Source organism: Hippoglossus stenolepis, chromosome 16, assembly GCF_022539355.2.
Source record: "Hippoglossus stenolepis isolate QCI-W04-F060 chromosome 16, HSTE1.2, whole genome shotgun sequence".
NCBI lineage: Eukaryota > Metazoa > Chordata > Actinopteri > Pleuronectiformes > Pleuronectidae > Hippoglossus > Hippoglossus stenolepis.
Genome location: NC_061498.1, coordinates 7,384,433 through 7,411,573, shown reverse-complemented (window position 1 = coordinate 7,411,573; position 27,141 = coordinate 7,384,433). Strand labels below are relative to the sequence as shown.

The window sequence follows — 27,141 nt, the reverse complement described above, 5'->3', positions numbered from 1 at the left end:
AAATGATCACAAAAGAATGAATGAAAATCATTTAAAGTTTTATTATCAAAGAGTACGGTTGGATTACTTGAATTTTATATACAGTACAAAAAAAATGCAAACGAAGAGCCTTCCTCTTTAATGTCACCACTCATGTTTCCACAGTTCCCTCTTTGACGATAGCCATGGCCAGGTTCCTGGCCAGAGCGAGTCTCAGGAGCTCCACCTTGGTCAGCTCAATGTCTTCCTCCTGAAAACACACACACACTCGAATCAGAGGAGGAGTAAATAGTACGTCTTTAATATTGCAGCAAATCCTTGTATGGTGGATGTAGAGCAGGAGCATAAATGAGCCTTTGGTCCAATGCTGTTCACTATAATTGGAACCGTCTTTGTGAGGAGATACATACCTGCATGGTTCTGTCGGTGCTGGGAGGTGCGCTGTTCAATGAGGAGGTCAGCTCCTCTAAACAGAACATCAGCTCGTAGGTTTGGTCCGCGGAGAAGATCACCTAAAATAAACAACAAAGACATCTTTTATTTCAGACCACAGAACAACCTTCTTCCTGTGTCCCCACATCTAACAGAAAAACAAGTTTGTCGCATGACGATCAAATCTGCAACACGACAATAGTCGACACTTTGTTTCCGTTTGGAACAACATGAATGAAATTGTGCTGATGACAATTAGATTAGAGTTTTACAGAACATGAATCAGCCACTATTTTTGATTTATTCAATTCATCGTTTAAGTTGTTTTTCAATTAGTCAACATAATTGAATAATCTCTATTTCCAGCTTCTGAAATATGAATACTGGCTGCTACTCTAAGACAGTAAACAGAATAGATTTGGATTTATTTTACTGTTTTACGAACCAAACAATTGACTAATACTGACATTAATCCTTAATTTCATATTTTTATTTGTTGTCTCATTGATGTGTGATAAAATAGCATATTTCAAAATTCCTTATGTTTAACTGTATCTCCAGCAAACCATTAATATCATTCTCCTACATCATCATTAGAATGAAAACTATTAGAATCCAAATCCACTGACCTCTTTCTGCTCGAGCAGCGGCAGGGCGTCAGTCAGCAGAGTCATCCAGAAGCTGCGGGGGGCGATCTTTGCCGTCATGAGGGAGAGGAGCAGCTTGGCCGCCTCCCTGAAGCGCTTCTCTCCGTACAGCTTGTGGAACTCGCGGTACTTTCCTGAGAATAGAAAGAGGGCAATGTTTTCAGACAGTGATTCATGTTAAAGGTTTCTGATCACCAGTGAGAGTTTGATAACGGCATCATGTTACCTTTGATCTGTGTGAATTACGAATTGTTCCCTCTCTTGTTTACAGCTAATCTACTTTTTACTAAACTGTAATTTGTCTTGGCTCTTCCCAAAGTGCTTTAGACGTCACTGATTCTCTACAAAGAGACTTGAATGAAACACATGATTCATTTAACTTCTTAACGAATATGGAAATCTTTTTACAAGCTAATGGTTCAGTAGTTAACTAACGTTTATTTAAATGTGCTCTAGATTTTATTTTTTTATGATTAGGCTCTTTTCACTTTGTTTCCTCCAGTAAAACACAGTCACATGCTGCTGCTTTAAGCTTTATTTATATCTCTGTGTGTGTGTACACATATTTGTGAGTCTTAGTCTCATGTGACAGCCTGAGACAGATGATAAGAGAAGCTGTGCAAGTCACAATCTGCCCTCACTGAAAATATTTATATTGATATGTGAATTCAAGTTGTGAGAGCGCTCTAGAGACCTGTTCAAGTGGAGGAGTGCTACCGATGCTACCGATGCTGCAGTGTGTGTGTGTGTGTGTGTGTGTGTGTGTGTGTGTGTGTGTGTGTGTGTGTGTGTGTGTGTGTGTGTGTGTGTGTGTGTGTGTTCCTTGTCCATACCAAGGAAAGTGAGCCTGTCGCTGAGCAGCATTGCTGGGCCCAAGTTGTCTATCAGGTCAAGATCAGAGAACGTCCCTTTGGCGCAGTAATCCTGTAAGAACCTGACACACAGACACACATATAAACCACTTGAACAATGAGATGATGCTCTGACCACTTCAGATTGGATTTATGAACATGATGCTTACTTTTAATCATCAACCCATTTTAGATAATGTTGGAACTTATCTGTATTTGTAACTTATCCGGTAGAACAAGAGAACTAATCAATATTTCATCATCAAGTTCTTAAGAGTTATCTGACTAACCCTCTTCACTACTGGTGGTCTTTTAAGATTATTCTCCTCAAGGTTCCAGAACAACTATTCACCGTGTTGAGAAAGAAGAGTAAATATCGTTAAGGGAACTAACCTCTCTGAAATGAGAGTGGCAAAGGCAGCATCCTTGGCCCTGATGCTCCAGGAGAGAGCCGAGCCCAGTCTGTTGTTCCTCAGAGCTCGCATAGCCATGATCTTACAGATACTCCGCACTGAGTGAAGACAAAACATTGAAGGTTGAAGTCTTCACTGCACTGGATAAACAGATGGTTTGACCTCTTTATCTGCGTTTGTGTAACACAGGTGGATAGAGAATGTGCAAAGTGGTACCTTGCTCGGACATTTGCCTTTGCTCACAGATCCTGAGCACCTTAAGGGCTTTGCGCTCAGTGTCGACAGGAACACGCTCAATCTGCAGCTCCAGGTAGACGCGACCAAACTCTGGACAGTGGTCAAAGTAATCCACCGCCAACTGCCAAAGACTTAACACACACACACAAACAAACATCATATAGGGTCATCATAACAGCATGATGCCACCGACACCATTGAAATGAAAGTAGTCATCAGACAACCACACATACCTGTGATGAGTGAAGAGGCCGGACGCATATTCCAACAGGAGAAACTCTCTCAAGTTGGAGCCAAAGCTGAACACACACCAGAAGGATATGGTTAATGTTCCCGGAAATAAAGTGCATTCAAGTACAAACGGGGCCAAACAGAGTGCTTACTGTAGATTGTGAGACTGCAGGAGTTTGCAGTGATCCAGCAGATCTGTCAAATGGGCCACAAACCACCAGTTGTTGAGAGCAATGCTGGAGACACAGGGAGGAGAAACGGGGGAAGTGTGATGAAAGGTTAACACACCACAGACTGTAGGGAAGTACAGGCGTGTGCAAAAGTGACATATTGGAAAATTGTGGTTTTGTTTACCTTTAAAGGAAATACAGTAAGTAAAGTAAACACATAAAACATAACAGACAAAGTCTTTCTTCAAATAATAACGCCCAGTTATTTTAGAAACTATAAATTGTCTTACCTGCAGTCCTTGATGACCTGATGGATGTCAAACTCAAAGGCTGCTAGTAAAATGCTATCCAGGGGCTCTGGGACGCTCCTCGGGTCCAGAAACATGGTCATGCACGACTGTAAAATACACAAACAAGATGAATAAAAAGAATGAGGTGGCAGAGCATTTGAATGTTCACTGGTGCAGCAGCAGTTAGTGTTGCGTACCTGTGCAGAGTAATGTAACTCAGTGGGCTTGACTGTGGGGTGGCAGAACAGCAGCCTCGTAACCAGGAAGTGGTACCAGGTGCTCAGCAACTCCTTGTGTGCAAGCAAAGTGTCTTCATCCCCAACTAAGATCTAAAAAAGAGGTGTTGGATTATTATTTTAAGATTTAGAAACTCTGCAATCACTTTAAATGAATAAAATGCTACACAGGGCATTGCAAATACCTGAGAATGGGAGCTCCAGTAGCATGTATAGATTACTACAGATACACAGAGAGGTCACTGACCTTACAGATGGTCTCCAGGTGTTGGTTGCTGGCAAAAGAGCTGTCCTGCAGGCAGCGGTCCACCTCCTCATGCCAGTGTCTCCACTTCACATCAAACTCTGTCAACGTCTGGTTGCCACCAGGCTGAGAGAGTTCAGAGGTGAAAGTCACCATAGTTTGGTTAATGAGCCGACATGTTGTTTAAATTACATTAAAACTGTAACTTACATTGTAGAAGGGCATCTTGCTGAGCAGAGTGTCCATCAGCTTGTACATTTTTCTAGCAGCAGGCTGTAGGGTGGCCTGCTTCACCAGCATGTGTCTGGCTTCGTCCAACCTGCCCTGCAGCACATAACTCACCACCTGCACAACACAGACACACACACAAATGTGATAACTGAGATTTCACATGGACCTCTACATCAGATATATGTTATTGCAAGTTTTAAAAAGACATGTATGTGCTGCACCTACCACATCCCAGTAGTCGTGGTGTTCAGCAGGGCTCTCACTCTGCAGAACTTCTCTGGCCTTCTCATCCACATCAGCCTTGTGTAACCTCACCCAGTCCAGAAGGTGGAGCAACAGGGAACCCGCTACAGACACACATGCACTTCTTTCAATGATATATTTTCATAATCACAATAACATTTATTACAAAACATAAGGAGGGGATATTAACAACAAGCAGAAAGTCAAACTCTAACCAGGAGCTGCGTCGATGAAAAGCACTTCACACAGATTCCAGATCAGCTCTATGGCCAACAGAATGGACACCTGGGACACAACAAAACTGAGGTTATGACAGTGTCACTATAAAGCAAAACAATCCAAAAGGAGATTTAAGTAAAAAAATCTGTGCTTGCATGTAGCAGCACAGATGAACACAACAGCAGTACATACCTGATTTCCATATTGTGTTGCTACTTGAGCATCTTTTGTAGAAACTGCAGAAAAGACAAAGGGGTAAATTTGACTGTCCCTGAGAGATCACACTGGTCTTCAGTGGGATTAAAGCGTCGAGGTTATATTTCAGAATTCTCACCTGCAACTTGCTGAAGTTCTTCCATACATGCTCGTATCACAGATCTGTAGTTTTTACTGATGCTGACAAACCTGTAAAGTAAGAAAGACACATGTTTGTGCAGTCACTTATCATTTCCAGTTACCGTGACCTTGCTACAATCTGTTAACACTGGCACGTGGATGTTGATGTTTGAATGCTGCTGCTGATTGTGTTTGTTTTGTTTAGATATTTTTGTGATTGGTAGACTGCCAAACTAAATTGCCCTTCTGGGATAAATTAAAGTTGTTTGAATTTAATTTAATTATGTCACTTGGTACCAATGCAGTGCAAAAGACTAGAAGACTTACTGAGGTTTTTTGTTCTTGCTCGGCAGGTCTTCTCTAATCGTCTGCAGGCCAACAAAGATGTGGTGTGACTCGTTGAAGAGTTTGCGCAGAATAGGGGAATATATGTCCTCGTCTTTCCTGACCTCGTGGATGAAAGGACAAGCAGCCGACCCGGCACTACCTGCAAACACAAGGGGAGAAAGCCATGAATGTTAAGTAACATCAGAAAAACACAGCAAAAGCATAGAAAGGGAGCCTGTGTTAGTATTGACACATACCTTTGTAAAGGGTCTCATACACAAGGATGTCACCAGGGCCCCACGCAAATCCCAAGTGCTTCCCATGACTGGCTGCGGGAATATTCTGCAGAGAGACAGGGTCATTACACTCTAATAATATACTGGGAAAAGACTAAATAAACTGGTGAGGAGAGCCAGCTCGGTCGTGGACTGCCCTCTGGATTCCACTGAGATGAGGATGTTGGACAACACCTCTCAGCCCCTACACGACACTGTGGGGGCCCCGAGCAGCTCTTTGAGCAGCAGACTGCTCCACCCACAGTGTGAGACGGACGCTTCCACGGGTCCTTCATTCCCACGGCTGTCAGACTCTACAACACTGGTCATGTCACTCTACTTATACTATTTGCAGTGTTTCTAGCAGAAAATAACTTTAACATATTTGTGTTTCTTGTGTACAAACTTTGTTTCTACTTGCTCGAGCAGTCATCCTGTGCCACTGCCCTTTACTTTATACCATTTCTATACAAACCATTACAAAAAAAGGTGTGTTTTTAGATTTTTTATTCTCTTGTCTACCTCATTCTGACTTGCCTGCTGCTCTAACTACTGAATGAACTTTTCTTATCTTACTTTAAAAAGCTGATGGAAAGATGACACTTGAATGCTGCCTGGAATTTGATTTCTTCAAACACTTCGTTTCAAATTCCATAGTGATTTTTGACGTAATAGTTGAAAGCAGACATATTACAATGCATGGGTTGACTTGGGAAATCAATTCTAGTTGCTTTCACATTCAGGATTTTCTGCAGTCGAGCACAAATCCCGACTCATTGTCAAATTAAAATGTACTTTAGCCCTCGTCTTTTGTTTTAGTCGAGTTGCCTGGCTGGATCTATTCTACTCTTAAGCCTCACGTGTATCTCTGAGGTTTTTCCTCGTGGTGTTGACACCCGTTACAGGACTGAGCGGGTTCGTTCAACTTAGATTCCTTGACAGGTTGTTCGGCTGCAGTTAGCTTGTTAGCATTACTAACCAGTGGCGGTAAAAAGGGATCAAACTGAGCTGCAGCGGTTACTCACGGTGGTCGCCGGCTCGACATCAACCTCCTCCATCTGTGAACGACGTTTTCAGCGCAGTAGAATATAAAAAACGCCTGAGTTTCCCGCTGCCGACGATTCACGCCATGAACAGGAGGAGCGGTGCTGCTTACGCGCCTCAGTCATTCAGCCCGAAGCCCCCGCGGCGCATGTGTGATGACGTCAGGGGGCTGCCCTCCCTGCTGCCTGTTCTGTGATCTGCTGTTTATGCTTCATGATGCGACTCCACCATTACACACACACACACAGAGAGAGAAAACTGAGAAAGACGGGATTGATGAATATGTAAAAAGGCGAATAATCGGTCACCGTAAAGCTCCGTGGAGCCAGGTTCACACACGAGGGGGATTGAGTTAATCATCAAAATATTGGGATTGATTTCAAAATGCAAACACGTCAATAAATGAAGTGCGATGCGTTCAAAACTTGTTTCTGTGCAAATACACGCTCTCCTCGTGTAAAACTGTTCCTTTAATGGAGGTTCAGTTCTTGTTCATCGTCAGACAGAAAAACAAGATGGCTGCTTGGATTTGAGGTTTGGACAAGAAGAGAAACATGGAGTGAAAATGGGACCTGTCCTGTGTGTGTTGCTCTGTGTGCTGATAATGTCCAAGCAGCTTTAATGAAGGCTCAGCGCTGTGGTGCAGAGAGAATTATGGGATAAGCGCCGCCATTAACCTAACTAGACGTGAAACATCGCTGTGCGCGTGCATGTGATGCTGAGTGCTTCTTTAACGCGCATCGAGGCTCTCCCGCCCGCGCACAAACCGCGCTTTGAGCCACGTGACCACCAGCAGCCACTCGGGGCCCGGCGCTGTGGGCGCGCAACGGCACGGGGCCGCGCACGTTCGATTGGAAATTTTAATCGGGGACGAGTACGTGCGCGCACCCGTATTCTTTGTGTGGCAGCATAGAGAAGCGCCAAAAGAGTGACCATGGCTGATGAGAAACCAAAGGTGAGTGTTTCCGCTTTGTTTGAGGAGAGCCGCAGTGCTCCAGCGGGTCTGTGGCACCGGGGCTCGTGTAAAAACCCACATTTCCGCCTCTTCTATTTCACCTGCTTAAAGTTAGGAGCCGGAATTCAACTAGCAGCCATCCCCGCTTTGGTAGACCGGAAGGTTTGTGAACGCGCATCCGCAGGCGCGCACATCGCGTTTTGGTTGATCGCACAGCCTCAGCGCGTGCCCCGGTCCAACAACCTGTGTGTGGGTGTGTGTTCCTGTACTTGTATCTTTGTGAGGACCATTCAACACCATACAGAGTGAGGACATTTTGACCAGTCCTCACTTTTTTAATGGGCTGTTTGAGGGTTAAGACTTGGTTTTAGTTTTTAGAGTTAGGTTTAGGCATTTAGTTTGGATGATTAAGGTGAAGGGCTAGGGAATGTATCGTGTCAATCAGTGTCCTCACTAAGATAGAAGTACAAACTTGTGTGTGTGTGGTAATTTTGGTGAGTGGAAGGAAGTTTGTGGTATTTTCTTGTCATCTGTTTCCTCTGTTTGCTGACGTCAAGCTGTGGCTTGTTTTGATCATATATGCCCCTGAAACCGAGTGTAAACAAAAGGAGCTATGCTCCAGGAAGGTTTTTATAGTTAAGCTCAATGAATCAATCTATAAACACTTAGGGATGTCAGTTTTTTTTGCCAAATGCAGAAACTTCATTTCGTAATTCACATTTGCATCATGTTGCAAAAAACAGATTTCTCTGCAACATTGCTTATAAGTCAACCAGAGGCAATACAGGGATATTTGTGTTGGTCTGAGTACGAAGATCAGTCATCTGTTGTACTGTGTCATATTCACCGGTGTTCCTATTATTCTGCCTACCCCATTCAAATCAGTGTTGGTATGTGAAGATGGATGACTTGACAGCTCCCCTAAAGTGAAGCCAAAGCGTCTCAATCGCCACCTGGTGGCTGGCTACAATATAGGTCAAAAATTCATCTTCCTCCATGTAAACGGATGAGACATGGACCAACCTATAAAGTAGTACATGTCAAGATGGTTTCTATAATTTTAGGTAGTTCTTATCACTAATGTATGTCCTGACTTGTGATTGGTCGAACATTTGCTTCTGTGCAGACTCAAGATGGCAGCGTCTGTACCTGCAAACTTTTAACTTCATGGTGATAGAGTGAGGAAGAGGAGAATTTTTGTCCATCTTTATTGACAATGTGTGGGGTTGGCATAGTAACAAGTTCAACAGTTCAACAACTTCCGGAACTGCACCATTCAAGTTTCAACAAAAACCTTTATAACCCTCACGAAGAGGGAATGTTGTATTAGACTGCATTGGTTTTAGCGAGGTGTACCTAATAAACTGACAACTGTGTATATGTCATACTACCCTACTTACCTTGATGATGTGTTGGAGGAGATGCTCACCCAAACAGATGCAAGCACCTGTAGCTCTTTTTCCAACCAACTGATTGCTCTTTTATCTTATTAATCAATGAATTGTTTAGTCTGTAAGATGCAAACAATAATAATAGCTGCCTATCATGAGTTACGAGAGCACAAATTGATCACAAGTATTTTGTTGATAATGAAAGATAGATCAATGCAGCTCTTTGTTTTTGTAAAGGTGTAACCTACGTGGTATTCTGAGAGATCAGAGATATTTGTTTTGTTTTTGTTTGGTGGATCAACTAACCAATGCAAAAATATTCCAGCTCTGCTTCTTTTCATGTCCACATTAACCGTGATGTTCTCTCTGCCTCTGTCCCTCAGGAAGCCGTCAAGACGGAAAACAATGAACACATAAACCTGAAGGTGGCGGGTCAGGATGGATCCGTAGTGCAGTTCAAGATCAAACGACACACGCCGCTCATCAAACTCATGAAGGCCTACTGCGAGAGGCAGGTGGGCACGGCTCAGTATCAGTGAGAAGCAACTAGAACATTCATGATGATTGTTCTTTCTCAGGATGATGGTTTAGTTGTTTCCTTTCTGGGGACCACTGGTTTAGGATTTCTCATACGAGGGGGAGCAGAGAGCTATTCCACAAGCTGGAGAAGCTTAAATTGTGCTACAGCTGTTTCAGGACGGATTTAGGACGTCCGTCAGACAGTTTATAGAACTGCTGCAACAGCTGGCACCAAGAAAATAGTTTTTCCTTGAGTGTTAATATTAAGGAAGGTCCAGTTTGTTTATAAGCAGTCCCATATGTCCATTTATGGTTTGTTCATTTTCTTCAAAAGGAATTTTGTCACCTTGCTTCAAGTCGGCTACAAGCACCTCCACTATAACATCGACATCACATAATACATCATCTCGGACATTTGATTTTAAAAGCAATATGTTGAGTAAGATGCATTGAAAGTCCCTCACAGTCAATTTAGAGCAAAACATAGGTTTAACTAATAACATTCAACATTTAAGTGAACCAACATGCTCATTTCTGAGGCCCTGGAACTGGTACATCTGAATGTAATCCAGCTATTATTAAAGTTATCAGTTACACTTGAGGTTTTCCTACTATTACATGTTAAAATGTCTGCTGAAAGAAAGGCCTGTTAGATTGGATTATTTTTAGTACAGCAGAGACCTCGTAGGACTCTATTTATCAAAGAACAACATTTACTCAGGTAGGCCCTTCAACCTGAAAAGCAAGACCAAGTTGCTTGTGGCCAAGTTATGATACATTTACATTATATGGAAATAATTATTTGCATTACCTGATGGTTCATAGCAGGACATTAAAATGATGCATGTTTAATGTTGTTCAAAGACATGATGATAAGCTATGATAAGTGATCACTTTCATAAAGGCATGGACGTGCTCATTTCTTCTTTATTTTGGCAGTGTACACACTGATGCTGCACTTTTTCTGCGCAACCTGTATGAACATCTGGGCGTTGGCGAGTAAATAGCCTTTGTATCATGCAAGATGCAATGCTGGCAAGGTAGAAAGACTTCCTGACGTGTCCGTGATGTCAAACATGACTCACCGGGGGGACAGAAAGGCCAACTCCTCTACTGGCAATGGGGAGGATCCGATCACCTTTTTAGTGGGTTTATCTGCGTACCACTATGCATACCTGTTAATTTTGGTTTAAAGAGGTATATGTTAGAGAAAAATATGTAATCAAACACAACCTCTGACAACCTTTGAAAGTCAAATAAATGTTCAACTCTCTGGAATCTAATCCCAATATTGTCTACTCCATTGAATGCAAGGAGGTCAAAAGAGTCATGTTTGTCAAGCAGCTCATTTTTTAAAACTACAGTGAAAACCAGATGTTTTTCATCGTTTGTGTTTCACCGCAGGAGACGGAATAACTTGTGTTTCGTTGAACCTCAAATTTCAGAGGACACACCTTAAACAAGGCAAGATGTGCTTCAAAATATTCTTCAGTACTGCTCTTTACTGAAAAGCTCTGCTGGTGCTGTGTGCAACAGATAATTGAGAGGAATAGATTCATACTAATACTAATTTTACTAGATTTGTAATGTGCATTTAAGGTGTTTTAATCTGTAAAGATATAAATAAATTTTCTTTTCTTTTTTTTATTTCCCAAAACATAACTTTTATTTACTCCTCTGGCATCTGTATACACTCTTGTATTTTTTTTTAACTTTATTAAAGTATTTGTATTAATTGTAGCTTTAACATTAGTGCTCACCTCTTTGAGACCCATCCATTCTTTGGTCCAACCAAAAACTAAAAACAACATGTGTGGTCCTCACAGTGAATTCTCCATATGAGAATCTGGAAGCCTTCCCCTGACATTCTACATATGATTTCACTGTGTGAAATTTTGTTGGGCTGTTAAATGTTCACATTACTTGTAAAAGTCACCTGGTTAGTTCTTCCTGTGATATAATTCATGGGAAGGGGTGAAGGAAATGGTTTCTTCCTCTACTTCGCTAAAAGGTTTGCATGTCTTTGTCTCTCCAGGGAGTGTCGATGAGGCAAATCAGGTTCAGATTCGATGGACAACCAATAAATGAGACGGACACACCATCACAGGTGAGTTGGAACTAGTGACATAATGAGTTTAGCTACTGAAAAGAGGAGTGTGCTTTCAAAATGTACATTCACAGGACACAATGTTAACCTCAAACATATTTCATGCAGTTCCACATGTCATGACTCATGCTGATGTGTTTGTGTCATACTTAATCAGTAAGGCCTGCATATTCCATGCAATATTTTCTGTCCCCTTTCATGGGGATGCTCATGTTAGTTAGTCATTTGTGATTTAGTAGTCGATACTGATACCATGAAATTTCCACTATTCTCGATACCAAGGGAAGAAACAAAACAATAAATCCCAATTACCTTTGATATGAACATTTTAACATACAAAAAACTACAGTGGGTATGTAGCCTTCAAGTAATAAATAGAAAGAAAAGACTATTAACATTATAAAACAGAACAGTAGCATAAAGGAACATTTTGAGATTTCAGGTATAGCTCAATGACTGTAAGAAAACCGCTGAGGCTGCACACGCAATGTACTAACATATACACAAACACATATATACTCAAAGTATCAGTACTCGTGACATCCCTAGTTTGTGTGATAGAAAATATTGGCTGAGGTTTAGGACATGTTACCATGGGGAGCATGTAGATGTCTCAGTGAACACCAAACTCAATTTTACTGGGTGCTTTCACAAACCTGTGTGGAATATGACACTGTAGGTTGAGGCCAATGCGCTCGCTGCAATTCAAAGTTGGAGATGACACAACTTGCACATTACTGAAATGCTGTGCACGCCTTTCCATGCAGGTGGCGAATGTCAAAGATGTGTTTTGATTGTGGCTGCATTGGACAAAACAATTCAATAAACAACACAATATATTGTAGACACATGCTCTATCCCCTTCTGTCGCTCTACTATAGATTTCCTGTCACTTAAAACTTTTAGCTTTAGCGTTTCACATGTTTGAATAACAGTTTTTTATCTCAACAGTTGGAAATGGAAGACGAAGATACAATTGACGTGTTTCAACAACAGACGGGAGGCCTGATTTAATGGACCACATTCTGCACCATTTCCCTCCTCGACACAACCAACTCTCTCGGCCTGTGATACGCAGCGGCTGCTTCTTCGCAACATGTCCCGTTGTCGTGTCAGAATTCCACTCAGATGAACTTGTCATTTCTCTGCCACACATAACTGCTGTATAGAATTATAATTCTTACTTCCGTTCCATTTCTGTTTTGTACATAAACCACATCCAGATCGCGCTGAGTTCAGGTTTTGTTTGTTCATGCTGTATCGTGGTAAATGTCAATGACATCCTCTCCCAGTTTGAACGGCTTGATTCCAGGTTTGCAGACAGATGGGACTGGTGATGGAGTGAGGATTAATTAAACTAACTTTACTGTTCAAATGTGGATGGGCTATGCTAGGTCAGGGTCCAGCAAATCTGTTCTTACAGTGTTCTATTTGGGCACCGGCTATCACTTAGTGAACATTAATGTCCAGTTTGGGAATGGGGCTGGATTGTCATTTGGTTTCTGTCCTCTTCAGAAAAAAAACATTTGATTTTATACATTTTTATATAGTAGCTGATGTGTAGAGAAAAGTTTTGATTAATCATTTGACTTGGCTAAGCTTCAAGTCCTGGGAAGTCTGAAGAGATGTTTCAGTTCATAAACATCTGTCTTGTCTGTTCAGATGCCTGTTAAAATAAAGCTTTTGTCTTTTTCCAAACTTTCACTATTTTCTTCTCTCTGGCTCTGCAGTGTAATTGTCTGACTCTCTTCTGGGCAGAAATGCAACCAAATGAAGACATCTGAAGAACTGCAAGAGCACAAAAATGTGCTTTGGTTATTGTTATTCATCTTATATGTTTGGCCTTTATGAAGTGTCGATGTGATTTTTAAGAATTCGTAGTCACGTTATTGAACTTGACCCAAATTATTATCCAATGTACTTTTATTCATCAGACCAAAAAAAACTAGGAGTGTGATGAGTCATGTCCCTCTGTTGCTCTTCAGTTTGGTGATCCAAAAAGATTAGACTTATTGAATGAATCTGAGGTGATCAAGAAGGTGGTACGTTAAAAAGCCCTTATAATGCCCCATAGCTATTGGCTCATACCATCAGTAAAAACATGTTTGTCCCAATAAAGAATTTAATGGCTGGAATGTACAGGTTATGTTTTAACTCATATGACTCAATAGCCATAAGATACAATGTTGTTACCACCTGCTTCCATCAACATACGTATACTTTTATATATCCTCCATATAATATAATCCACTGAAGATTAAAGGTTCAGTGTGTAGATTTTTTGTGGCATCAGCTGAACAACCCTCACCTCACCCTCCCTTCCAAAAATGATAGAGAACCGGTGGTAGCCTTCATTTGTCATAAAAACTCCAAATGTGTTTAGTTTGGTCCAGCTTGGACGACTGTAAAAAACATGGCGGCCTCCCGATGTAAATATAAAGTATTCAAATATAAAGGGCCCCTTCTGGGGTAAAGAAAACAATAATTCGTACAGTTTAGATGAAACACACCAGTGAAAACATCATTAGGAATATTTTATATTCAATTTCTGCCAATAGATCCCTTCACTTAAATCTTACACACTGGACCTTTATGTCCCAATATCTTCACCAGCTGTTTACACGTGTTTGTCCTCTTCCTCTGATCCGATCCGAACATTGTCATAATCAATAATCAGATATTGGGGCTGATTGGACACGAGGCCCCCCGAGGGATCTGGACTCAGCCACCAACAAGCGAGGGCCGATCGCAGGGGGTTCTGTCCAATGAGAGCTGAGTTCTGCGGCGTCCCGTCCAATCAGCGCGGGCCGGCCGCCGGTGGGCTGGGCCTGGTGGGCTGGCACCGCAGAACCAGCGGATCTGGGAGTCGTTATGTTTTTCACTGACGGGTGGAGCCGACATCTCGTCGCATCTCTGCGGGAACGGAGGAGGACATTTCCCCTTTATCACCACCGTTACTTGCCCCGCCACTGACCGTTTGTCGCCCGACCGAGACACCGAGGTTTCTCCCTGAAGATGACGACGACAACCACCTACAAAGGAATGGAGGCTGGCGCTAAGAGCAGCTCCAGGTAAAGAAAAAAACAAAAAAACAAGCTAAAAGAAATGGAGCTGTTTGACGGAGGAACAAAAGAAGTGGGATGCGGAGGAGCCGCTTAGCCGCTAGCAAAACGCCTCTTTCCCCCTCCCTGGTTCGGATTCAGAGGCAGCTAACTAACACTAGCCCGCCGGTGGCTGGAGAGGGGATCTTTGTGGATTTAGCTAAACTGTCACATAGTCTTGCTAATTAAGTTAATCTTATTGGGAGACCGATGCGCCACAGCCATTAGCTTCGCCAAGTTAGTTTCGTTAACCTGCGCGAGCTCCGCAGCGCGAGCGGACACGCGAGTTTTTAAAGAAAGAAATGAAATGATAAGAATCGCACAAGCGGCCGAAGATGTGGTTTGTGGCTGTTTATTGGTTAAAAAGCTGAGTAACGTTAGCTCGACTCTGACTTGGGGCCCAGTGCATTATAACTTTTTTTATTTTTTTATTATAGCTCCAGTCACAGCTCACTTCCTGTTGTGACTCTAACTGCGATTCAGGGTGTCGTTGGAAGAAAAAAAAAAAAACGTTATACTTGTATATTCTTTAAACAAAGAAAGTGCTCATGAGCCAGAGTCCGAATATGTGATTGATTACAGGAAGAATCTCAGACCAGACTGAGGGTCTGCATATGTCATTATGTCTGATTTCCTTCATGGCTGGAGAAAAATCTGAAGGATCTTGGATTAAGTCCATTTTTAATAGATGAATCTGATGCATGCACAGTGTCTGTTAAAGCTTTATATTAGTGGGGGGGGGGGCGCATTGAGAAGCCCAGTCATCCTGCAGGCATGCAGTCATAGCTTTCCAGTAAGTGATGCGTCTCGTCTGGATGTATTCCTCCCCCTGTGCATTGAAAACAATGCGAAAGGAGAGAAAATGGCTTTAGATGATGTCAGCGTTAGTGTTTCTGAATCCGACTATAAGGGAGGACGGGTCCTCGGAGCCTTTGCTGAGTGAGCATGTCAAATGTCGGTCAGTCATCAAGCGTTTTGAAGTCGCTTGCTGTTTGCGGATGATGATGATGGGAGCTTGGGTGGGGGCTTTGAGCAAGCTAAGCCCATAAATCTTCCCTTAGCTCTTTTGATTTTGCTCCTTAACCCCCATACGAGCTGCTGGTCATTTCTGCTGCTGGCTGACCAAAGGGATCAATGCAGCAGCCGCAGCAACAGCAGCAGCAGCTTGGAGCAGAATCAGGCTGAAATCTTTGTAGGCCATCAAAAGCCTTCCCACCCTTATCAGACATGCCATCTTTGGCTCTGGAGCTCAGCTTTATCTGCCCTGGCTCCACCTGCCTGAAGCGGCCTCCTCCGCCTGTAAACATCCAGGCCATTTCATTGCTATTACTTGCTGTGTCATTCTAGGGTGGGGTCTCCTGCCAGGCAGCTAAGAGCTTTTCCCCCTGTCGCAATCCGGGTGGAAAGCATGAGCTCATCCCCTCTGGCCGGGAGGTGAAGTCTGGTTTAGGCTTTACTGTCGCATCACAAGTGTCACATAAACTAGTGTGTGCGTGGGTGCGTGTGTGTGTGTGTGTGTGTGTGTGTGTGTGTGTGTGTGTGTACAGGGATTGATCGAGAAAATTTGGAGCAGTCCACGTGGTGTGGATCTTCCTCCTGTAGTTGCCTTCTTTGTGGTGGTGCCTCCGAAGACGAGTTGTTTTTTTGGACTCCATATGTCCGCCTGGCCCTCGGACAGCTGCTCGGGTGTCAGCTGGTGGCTTCAGGGACTCTGAGGAGAGGAGAGTGTTCTGGAAAAAAGAGGGAGGGGTCCAGCAGGGGCTCAGCAAACAAATCAGTCTCCCTCGTCCACCCGACTGTCCTTCAGCACAGCACAGGGAAAAACGGGTTTCCCTCCTCATTATGGTTTTCCTTTTGTCGAGTTTCTGGTGGAAGGAATGTTGATGGGTAGTGGTCATTGTTAACCACGCACTGGCCTGCATGCAGCCTCTCTAATATTGTTCTACTCTGTTTATTGGGTGACCTACATTAACTGTGGACCTCGGACTTTTCACCTCTATTGTCTAGCACTGACCCAAAAGTGACATTAAATTGTATTTACTCAACAAATAATTTGATAACAATACTACCAAGAACTGACACCAACCCCTAGTGTGTCACTGCAAAGGAATTTGTGCTGAGGAGAGGCAGCAGCTAGCCAGCTAACTCTGATTATATGCGACTGGAGTCAGCTGCAGGGCAGAGATTGTGACTGTCTGTCTGACAGGCTGACAGCCGGCGCTTAGAGAGCGTAGACCTTGCTGGTGGCCTGTGTGTTTTTCATGTATGTGGACTTTGTTTGAAAGGGTTCGGATGGAGTAGGGAGACTGCTGTAAGTAGCTTTAGGCGACCCCATCTTTTGTTTTGCTTTATAGATTTTTATTTTATGTGTGCACTGTGAAGCTGATCGATGGTGTGTGACATGAAGGCCTTGAATTTTAAATTGGTCCAAAGAGTGGGGGGATGGGAGCATGGTTGCCAATGGGCATTATATTTTTATAATTTCTTGCTCCACAGGGTACTACGACCGCCAGGTGGGGAAACGAGCTTCGTCTTCGGCACTGATGAAAACACGACCCCCCAGCGCAAGAACAAGATGGCCTCTAGCATCTTTGGAGAACCTGAGGACCCCCATGCTCATCGGAGGAACAACCCACCAAGTAATTCAGTCTAATATATCTCTAACTTAGCTTATTTCATTTTCCATGTGATAACATTAGAGACAAATGAATGAAAAGAACAGAGTTTTGACTTACAAGGCAACATTTGTCTTGGTTTAAGTTCTACAACGAGGAGGGTGTCTAAGTACTTGCAAGTTCATTCTTGCAAAAGTAGGCAGAACCACCAGAAGTCTTAAGTAAGCAAAAAGTCCCATGGAATTAATTCCTTTAACTAGAGCTAGGAAAACACACAAGCTGAAGTGTTATTTAGTATTTTTCCATTTAGGCTGTCAGAAAGAACATCCCACAAGTGTAAAGGCCAAAAAGCCTTGGAGCAGCAGCATACGGGTAATTTGAAGCTAGGCTTTGTTACATAGGAGGAGGATCAACCCTCAATGGAAAGAAATAGGTCAGATAAAAATTTGTCTATTGGTTAAATGTGTGGCTATCTATAGACACACGGGAAGTTTTATTTTGAAGACATGAGGAGAGGTATAAGAATGCAGCAGCGGGGATATGAGATCTGCAAATGGCTTTGAGTTGTCAAGGTCACAGCGAGCATACAGCCACAAGAGGCTTAAATGAAAAATTAATATAGGCTGACATTATTATCCCTGCCACTATCTTTTTAATGATCCAGATAAATCTTTAGCATATTATAATTCACCATTTGGTTTGTATTATTTTTATTTGTTGTAATTAGGGGTTGAAATTTTTACACAGCTAGTCAGTCGGTGTGAGCTCACAGATTCGATAAAGTGCATAAAGAGGGAAAATTCAAGGCTTAACTGAAGTAGGATTCATTTTCAGCTCAGGATTGTGAAGCTGCCGGTGAAGCCGTGTTGGAGCTGGTGTTTTCACAGTTGCCACTTCAGTAGAAAACTGATCACATGGTGAATTAAACTTTCTGTGTGTGTGTGGACAATGAGGAATTGACCCTAAAATCATCACTTAAGCCTCTGACCACTGCAGCCAGCAGCTGCTCACAGTAAAGTCTTTTCCTGCTTGCATTGTCTCAGTTGGGTCTAGGTCGATTTCAGTTGTCCCACTTTAACAAATGCAGCTGGATGAGGATGTTTGCCTGAATGAGCAATACTCTATTGCATTAGCAGGTTTTAAATGCATTGTGCGATCCCTCTGGCCTGCGTATGAACTCCTCGTGCAGATGGACAGGTTTGTCTGCTTTGGCATGCTGTCCTGTCTAGATCATTTGTAAATGACCAGTGAATCCTTATTTATAGTACGGTCTCATGCTTTACCCTTTGGAATAGCTATTAGTGTTGCACAGGTTTGTCAACAGTCTGGAAAACACTCCTTTGCACTTTGTTTTTTTCCTGGTTTTAAAGTCACAGGAAGTGCAGAGAGGAGGGGTTCAAACTACATGTTTTGTACATAGTATGGCACCAGACAGCCCTGGTGTTCACGTTCACCATAGGTCTGAGGGGGAAATGAATTAGGTCAACCTGTAAGCACAACTTTAGTCTTCGCTTTCGGCTTTTCAGAATGACAAAATTCTTCTCCTGACAGCTTCAGACAATGTCCTGTTAAGTCTGGATAAACTACATTTTCTTAGGCCCTATTTCTGCTTTATAAGTACTTGCAATAAAAGCAAGGTCTGTGGATCATCCAAGAGCGACCAGGACAACATTTTGTTTTTCAGGTGTCATCTTTTAATGCTTTTGTTTGGATCAAATCAAATTTTATTCACCTTAACTGTACTGGGGAAAAGAAATCTCACAATCTGAGTAAATACACTTAAAATTTAATGAGTAAAGCATGAGTAATGGAGAACATTTTTAATAATGTGTGTATATATATATATATATAAATAAACTAATGGTTTAGGTAAATGTTTAAAAAGCAGTTTGACTGTAGGAATGTGCTGATATTCTGCTTATGAATACACATAAGCATATTGTTATTCTGCCAGAGTCTCTGGCAGGTTGCTGGTCTGGATTTTAGGATTTTAAGATACCAGAGCTGTTGGATTTGTTGAACCTCCCTCAGACTCTGGCCCCATGATGAGCAGAGCCATACAAGAGGAGGCCAGAACAACCAGCAGCAGCATGACGGCTGTTCCTGTCTCAAAGCTTGTGCAGCAGTGATTTCTTACATTTATACGATGCACCTAGGAGATCTATAAGATTAACTAGACGGCTATGTGTTATAGTGATGATAACATAATGCATCACTGTCCAGCCCATCAATCTAGTTTTATCTCCTTCCATTTGCTGTGTCGTTCACTGTCCATTGATGAGATTCAGAAATGTGCAGCCTGCAGTGAAGGAGCTCTTGTTTGCTCTCTGATTCACTTCACTCCATTAACAACAATGGCCACTCCTCTGCTTCTTCAGCAGTCGTTGTTCTCCCTCATGACAAAGACGGTCTGTCCCCTCCCTGGCCCTCTGGGGCTAGAGCTGGGTTGTTACCTTATGTGGCTCTGGTTTTCGCAGCCTGCCTCCCCACAATGGGCCAAACGCAGGGTTTTAATGCTCTTTCTGCTAGAGGAGACTGCGTGCGTTGCAGGGTTATGAGAGATTTGGCATTCAGGTTGTCTGCCTGGAAGTATTCCACTGAGTTTCTGGGTCTGTTGCAGACGCCCGAGCGGATTTGGTGATGTTTCCTGTTGATGCTCTGTGATTTTGTCTCATGTTATTTCAGTAAAATTCCCCATTAAAGCTGATGTTTAGTCCAATCTAAGAAAATGAATCTTGTGGTGAGCATGGGTTAGAAAAATCTGAGACTGGGGTGGTTTTGTGAATAATTGGATTAGTGTCCTAATGGTTTGTCTCTGCTGCTCTGAAACCTGACTCATGTTTTATCATCTGTCTCTTGTGTTTCCTGTCTGGCTTCATTATAATCTGTTGACTAAAAACTAAAATATAAAGTGACAGCTGATGTTTTAGTGCCATTTCTTGTCAGTCTTGTAATAAAGTGCATGCTCAATTCCTCTGTCTCTTCTTTTACCAGCTGGGGCAGCAGCAGGGACCCTGTGCGGGGAGCCCTCGGCCCCATTGAGGCGGTGCCAGCAGCCTCTCTTGTTCCCTAAGAACCCTCAACCGGAACTGACCACCATCCACAACTCTGGTGCAGCCTTGGTGTGGAACCAGAACCGAGAGGTACCTCTCATTCAGGCTGACCCTTTTTCCACAGCAGAGCCGTGGCCTAGTTTAGGGCTGAGAAGCACATGGTCATAGATTAAGTATAATTCTGAACAGTTCAGTGGAAAATTCAACTGGGTGGATGTGGGGGCTTTATCCATCCAGTTGAAACCGACCCAGGATGTTATTTTGATAGATATTCTCCACTGACATTTGTAATCCCAGTTGAGGTTTAATTTTTATTCTGGTAATGAGCCAGTCCTCGCTTGAAGACACGGGCTAAATGGTCATGTTGAGAAATTTGACGGAAGAATGAAACAGGATGTTAGTCAAACAAAGACTCTCCTTATCTTTTAAAAATGTATCACATCTCAAGAATCAGAAAGTTGAGAAGTAATTCACTGGCTGTCCCAAGAAGTTTTTATTTGATTAATGGACTTCTGGATGGTGTTCTGTAAGAATGATCCTCTTCTCTTGGCTTAGCGGCATGAGTAACAGCACTTCCTCGTACACCAAGACAATTTAGCAGAGGATCTGTTATATCTGGCAGCTGTGGCAGTTTTATTAACATTGTCCAGAATCTGCCTGCCACTGTGTCGTCTTAAAGTAGATGCAGTGGGATTTATATAGAGCAAATACAAGAAGGCTATTTTTTCTTGTATGTGCAGATGAAAACGTCATTTTGTTTAATAAGGATATCTGATATTCTTGTCTCATGTTTTCCTCGTAGGGTGAGAATGGCCAAGAACAAGTAAATGATGGTAAGTATCCTGCAGTCTTGGACCGTTTATAAAAAGCCTGTCACACCCTGACGATGTCTAACCAGCAGTGCATGACTTAGATTATCCAGTGAATAGCTGCATGGGACAGTATAACAGATCAGGTACTTCCACTCTCCCTCGCCACTGAAAGATCCGATTGTGGTTACTGGTTCTGCCCCATATGTTGTTGGCATTCCTTGACTTTTTTTCTTTTTTTTTTAAGATACAGTACATGTTCTCGCTTTCAAAGTCAACATCACATGATATCTTTTATGTGGCTTTCCCCCTGTCATGATGGCGTGGTGGTCTGTAGTCAGGCAGCTGTTCTTTGATGGCAGGCCTCACTTAGCATGAAAAGCTTTTTTATTAACCTCCAGGTGCATGTTGGTAAGAGAGTGGCTGGCTCCGTAGATAATGGAGGGTTCGACCATACATCTCTATGAATTTTATTGTTTGCGCTGCTTTCAAATATGATGGGATTATGTGTTTTAATAATTGTACATTATCAAAAACTTCTTGAGCACAGTGTGATCTGTGGTTTGTTTCTGCACATATCTCTTGAGCTCCTTTCAAATTGACAGCCAGCGAGTGGGCATGTTGATGACACTAACATGAACTCTGACGTGAAAATGGAAGAATACCAATGTGTCAAGATGAAAAACAGGAGCCATACACGTAGAAGACGCAGTGAATTGTATATCAACCTGAAAAGACGATGAGATTCGATAGGTTTCGACGATAAGGGCTGATGCTGGTGTCTCAACACAAATGCAGCAAAATGTATATGTCATGTTCTGCCTCCTTTATGCTCTACACCGGCGCCACTCCTCGCCTGAATGTTCCAGAAAGGTTCCTGTTTTTGTAAAAGCGTCTGATCCAGACAATCTCCTGCTACATTCTTCACATGTGGGAGGCGAACTCCAGAATATGTCTGGACCCAGTTTTTTGGGATATTTTCCAGAGTTCATGACTGAACTTGCAGCAGGGAGTGGGTAGTTTTGAGTAAACAGTATCGAGTTGTCCTACCAAGATACAGAATTTAAATGCGAGCTTCACCAGGCTGTGTAGTCCTAACATCTGTGGCACCAGTAACATAAACCTGTGAGTAATGCCGTTGTCACCAAAATGCCTGAACTCCCCCTGGTGTCAAGCAGAGAATATTTGGGAGTTGAGTGTCCTTCCCACCATTTAAAAAAAAAAAAAAAAAAAAATTTTTAAATCAGTGGAAAAGATAAAGCATTTTCCTTATTTGTGACATTTAAGTCATTTAAATGTATTAAAGAATAAAAATGAATGTATTATATTGCTTTTCAGGGTAATTATTAACAATTGGTTGATGGAAAGCTGAAAGAACACTTGACACTGTCTTCCCCCCTCGTACTACTTCGTTTTTTCGAGTTGAGTCACTGTTTGTGTCGTCAGAGAATCTAAAAAGACATAAAATGAAGGCATTACCTCATACCCATCTGTTATACAGTTTACCAGATTAGATCAGCCTTTGTAGGGCAGCAGTTTCACCAGATACCATGTCGTTTTACTGTGGCTCGGTCACAATGCATTCAATATTTTCAAACCTGATCACATGTCCTGTCATCCAGACACCATCTGTTTTTCCATTAAGTGGAATATTAGCTGTTATTAAATCCTCTTTTTGCTGCATCTGTAGATTGTCCTAACGACGTGGAGCCAAACGAGCAGCAGCAGGAGCAGCAGCAGGACGCGCCACAGCCCTCTGCCCCGTCGGGAGGGGGCAACGCCATCGCCGGTGGCCGAAGAAACCCACCTGGTGGCAAGTCCAGCCTCATCCTGGGTTGAGACCACTCATTTGTTTGTTTTGTTTTGTTTCATTCAAACACTTTTTTTAAAGATGAAAACCCCCCTACCACTTTCTTCCTCCTCATCAACATGTCACCTTCTTTCCCTCTTCACTTGCACTCATGCTGTCACATCCCCAGAACCCCCTCCCCCCTCCCCTCCCCCACCCCACGCTGTCCTCACCTTCCACCCTCAAACCTTTTGTTTTGATCCTTTTTTCAATAAAAGAAGAAAAATGTTGACAAAAGCACTTTATGTATTCCCTCTCTCCTTCCATTTCAGCCCATCCTGTAGTGCATCGCGCCTGCTGGGAAAGGCATGACTTTTAGCTTGTCTCTCATTCTTCCCTGTTGTAAATGGTAAAGGCAAAAAAATGATAAAAAAGATTTGATGCGTGGATTTCTAAATACAATAAAGATTGATATGAATTTGCTGTGACTGATTTTTCTTCTTTTTCATGTAGAAGTGTTTAATATAAAAAGCAAAAGAAATGTAGATGCAGGAAAATCTTCTTTTCCTTGCACCTAAATGGCTCCTCACATTATGCTGGACATTATTTATGTGCCCTGAGATGGAGTCTGAAGACTGCGGCGGCTGAGAGCAGACACAGGCTCTTTGACTGGAAATCTGCCCGGCCAAAGTAATCACGAACGCCGCTGCCAATTCTGCTAAAAGAGAAACTGCCCAATCGTTTCATGACATCATGCGATGGTTATTTGGCTCTTTTTACACCGTTTGTGATTTAATGTGCGTGATGCAGTTTGTTCAAACTCAAAGTCAGGATTTTCTTTTAGACAAAAGTCTGATTCAAAAGGTGAAAAAGGATTCATGCAAGATATTAACTTCAAAAGCGCTCCAGCAGATTGCTTTATTTGGGAGTGCTTGTCTTAATCTGAGGAACAGACGGGGGCTGCTGTAGTGCTTCAATAGTTCTTAACCAGTTCCTGCTGGTTTTGTATCTTTCCTCTACGCAAGGAGGTAACGATGTCGTTTGTATGTGTGTTTGCAGGATTATGCAAAAACCATGCAGTGGATTTCCATGACATTTTGAGAAGGGGTGGGGCGTGGCCCAAGGAGGAATCCATTAAATTGTGGTGCAGATCTGGATTTTTATTTGTGTTTATTTCTCAGATAATATTTCATAGATCTTGATGGACAAAAAAAACAGGCATGTTTAGGGGGATGGTATTTATGTGTACACAGTTAGGTGCAGCTCATTGGCTGTCAGGAGACTGTTGGGCCTTGGCGGAGGTATGTGCTCTACAGAGTGCCATTCCAGTTCTGCCAGTTTTCATGTTGTGCTCACACTGCTTTAAACCCACTTTTATCCCTAAGAATATATTTTGCAAGCAGGACAGTATAACAGCTACAAAGAACGCCATATAGTCAGACCTGAATAACAGTTCCTGTCTGACTAGTTTCAGTGGTTTTTCTCTTTGTCTGCTGAGCTGTAGCTCAAGCTGCTTCAGAGCCAACCCCCGAGCAGCCTGTGAAGAGCAGTGTGGCACAGCGGTGCGTCTCAGCCCTCATCTGCCGTGAAAGGCATGCAGAGGTCACTCGAGATCAGGAACAGAACTTCCTGCCCTGGAGAAACGCCAGGACGTTGGAGTGCAGTCAATGAATGCTTGTTCTCTGTTAGTGCTGTACCCTCAGGGGAAGGTCCTGTGCCTTTCATTACTACCTTAGTGCACAGAGTCAGCCGGGATCTCTGCTGCCTTCCTCACTCTGCTCCTGCTGCACATAAGCACAGTGGTGAGTAGTAATAAAGTATATTTACTGGAGTATTTACAAAAGCACATACTTTAGTGTTTTAATGTCATGCTTCACAGCTGTAGGTACCAGTTAGGATACAGATGAATATTTACAGTCGTATAATTCGTCAAACCAAAGCTGACTAATAATAAGGCAATCCCTACTACAGCTACAATTGCCCTCAGTAGAGCACATACACCAGCCAAGGCCCAACAGTCCCTCTATGAAACCACGTTTAAATTCAATAGACAGCAAATTGCACAAACTCACAATATCTATCACTCCCCTAAACATGCTTCATTTGTTTCATGAAGATCCATGAATTATCCCCAGAGAAATCAACGAATATAACAATATCACAATGTTTAAGACAGTGAAGGTAAAATTCCTGGATCCAGCCCCTGATCCAGATCCACATCTGGAACCTTCCACTAGGTTTCGTGATAATCCATCCAGGAATTTTTGTGTAATGCTGCTAACTAACAAATAAACCAATGCAGATGAAAACATCATCTCCTTGGTGGAGATAATGAGCATGAAGCTATAATCTGGTACTGGTGACATTTATGATCGGATTACAGCCTCAATTAACAAAATAAATACATAGATTTTCAACATTTTTGTTAACTTTTTAAGGAATAATGCACAGATCTTGAGTTTCCACTGTTAAAGACCTTGTTTTGTGACATATTTCTACCAAGAGAACGATCGTGTTGAAGGATGTGTTGGTCTTGGGGGAGCACTCTGCTGTTTGTGGTATTGCTGCACTACTTTAGTAAAATAAGTGCATACGTCTTCTACCTCATGAGACATGAGTCAGTTGTGATTACCTGGTTTTCATTTCGAGTTCAAAATGTTGAGTGGACAACTGCACTATTTTTTGCTGTGGCAAACAAATGCAACGCTGCAGTTTGCTCTTTAGTCCAGGTCAACAACTAATCAGTAAAAGCACATTAGAACCAGACTCTCATGTCTATCCCCCTTGATCATCCTACTAATCTTTCTAGAAAGACGGGAGATTAGCATTTTCCTCCCCCACGGCCATATGCTGAGTTATTTAACTCATCTGTCTGGGATGAATCCTCGCTCATTTGCAACTTCAGAGAGAATTGACTTGGTCATTATGGACGTGTTCCTCCAGATGAGGCCGCGTGTCCCCAGGGATCCGTGGAGAGGAACAGGATGTGCGAGGAAATGGTTTGAGTCATCTCTGAGCGTCAGGGCGAGCAATCAGTCAATCAATAACCCCATTCACTCCGTCATGCTGCTCTGACTCAGCATCTGTGCAGCTAAAAGGAGAAGGAGGGGGAAACACAGTTAAATTTGTTGATGAGTATGCAAACATCAAGCACTGAAATAGGCCGTACTTTATGTATTAAGCGAAGAATTAAACAATTTAATAATCTTTGGTTCTATTTTTTTGTTGTGGAGACAGATCCTGCTGATTATCCTCCCTCCCACCAGGAGCACCGAACAGGAAGCACTGGTCGGCAAATGGACAGGGTTGTTTCTATAGCGACAAAAGGGAGTGTAAATGCCCTCCTGCTCCTTAACTGGATGAGACTGGAGGAGGGGAACTAATGGAGGACAGAGTGGGATGGACAGGGACCTTTTTAAAAATTCTGTCCCAGAGGGAGGCGCAGAGAGCCGAGGGGGTTGGGGGATGTGTTTTTTTCTTCTAAATTTATCCCCAAAGACTGTGAAAGCCTGTATTGATTTTATTGATGTCGAGTTTACAATTCTACAGCGACCACTTAATGGGGATTTTTGAGGTCATTTCAGCTTCAAACTACTTTGGTCCTCATCTCATACATGTGCACCTCTCAGAGTTTTATAAAGTAAAACTGAATTTGCTTTATTAATGTCAACGTTTGTGGCTTTAGAGAGATTAAAGATTCAAGGTTTAGATGATTTGATCAACATATATTGTATTTTGGTTTAATGGATGTTGGTGTGTCATGTATGGTAAACAGTCTGTTATATTACTGTTTTATTTATCCTCATATAAATCATCAATATAGCATTGTCTGGCATTTTATCTGTTGCTGTCTCTATTTTAGTTTATTCATGTATCCTGTTATATCACGTATAAGCAGTAATGCGATGTAACAAAATACATTTACTTCATTACTGTTCTTAAGTACATTTATCATGAATCAATACTTAACTTAAGTAGATTCATTTTTGGATACTTTTCACTTTTACCTCACTACATATATCAGCAAATATTTGTATTCTCTACTCTTTCAAACATTTTCTGTTTAGTTTGTGTAATATATCTTCACATTGTTTTTTTTATATTTTGTTTAAGTAATCGAGAACGACAGTAGAATTTATCCACTGATCCAATCAGGACAGGCAGCATCACTGGTGAAGACTCATAATGATGAAGACTAAAATATCAGGAATAGGATGCACTCATATTTAAAACATATCTGTTACTTTTTACTAGAAAATTGGTAGTTTTACATCAATACACATTTGTCTATTTACTAGTACTTGTACTTAAGTGAAATGTTTGAGTACTTCCTCCACCACTGCACATAAGACGTTTTTCAACCTCTTGTAGTTATAGGACTATATGCACATGACACA

At 42.3% G+C, this 27,141-nt stretch overlaps 3 protein-coding genes across 3 annotated transcripts; 2 read left to right on the top strand and 1 right to left on the bottom strand.

The window, feature by feature from the left end:
• Positions 1–21: 21 nt before the first annotated feature.
• nup85 (nucleoporin 85) lies at positions 22–6,587 on the bottom strand. The gene is made up of 19 exons (XM_035179666.2): positions 6,387–6,587; positions 5,344–5,428; positions 5,087–5,246; positions 4,758–4,828; positions 4,616–4,659; positions 4,420–4,489; positions 4,187–4,308; positions 3,941–4,075; positions 3,734–3,856; positions 3,448–3,579; positions 3,251–3,357; positions 2,943–3,026; positions 2,793–2,858; positions 2,539–2,690; positions 2,303–2,420; positions 1,892–1,992; positions 1,041–1,192; positions 390–491; positions 22–229 (listed from the first exon to the last, which is right to left on the bottom strand). The coding sequence occupies exons 1-19, from the start codon at positions 6,417–6,419 to the stop codon at positions 131–133; spliced, it is 1,956 nt and encodes a 651-aa protein (XP_035035557.1). The 5' UTR covers positions 6,420–6,587; the 3' UTR covers positions 22–130.
• A 617-nt stretch (positions 6,588–7,204) lies between these two features.
• On the top strand, positions 7,205–13,075 carry LOC118122801 (small ubiquitin-related modifier 2). Its single transcript, XM_035179667.2, has 4 exons — positions 7,205–7,360; positions 9,135–9,266; positions 11,306–11,377; positions 12,329–13,075. The coding sequence occupies exons 1-4, from the start codon at positions 7,340–7,342 to the stop codon at positions 12,389–12,391; spliced, it is 288 nt and encodes a 95-aa protein (XP_035035558.1). The 5' UTR covers positions 7,205–7,339; the 3' UTR covers positions 12,392–13,075.
• A 1,132-nt stretch (positions 13,076–14,207) lies between these two features.
• Positions 14,208–23,222, top strand: jpt1b (Jupiter microtubule associated homolog 1b). The gene is made up of 5 exons (XM_035181006.2): positions 14,208–14,448; positions 16,975–17,117; positions 20,088–20,236; positions 20,949–20,979; positions 22,646–23,222. The coding sequence occupies exons 1-5, from the start codon at positions 14,393–14,395 to the stop codon at positions 22,792–22,794; spliced, it is 528 nt and encodes a 175-aa protein (XP_035036897.1). The 5' UTR covers positions 14,208–14,392; the 3' UTR covers positions 22,795–23,222.
• The last annotated feature ends 3,919 nt before the right edge of the window (positions 23,223–27,141 follow it).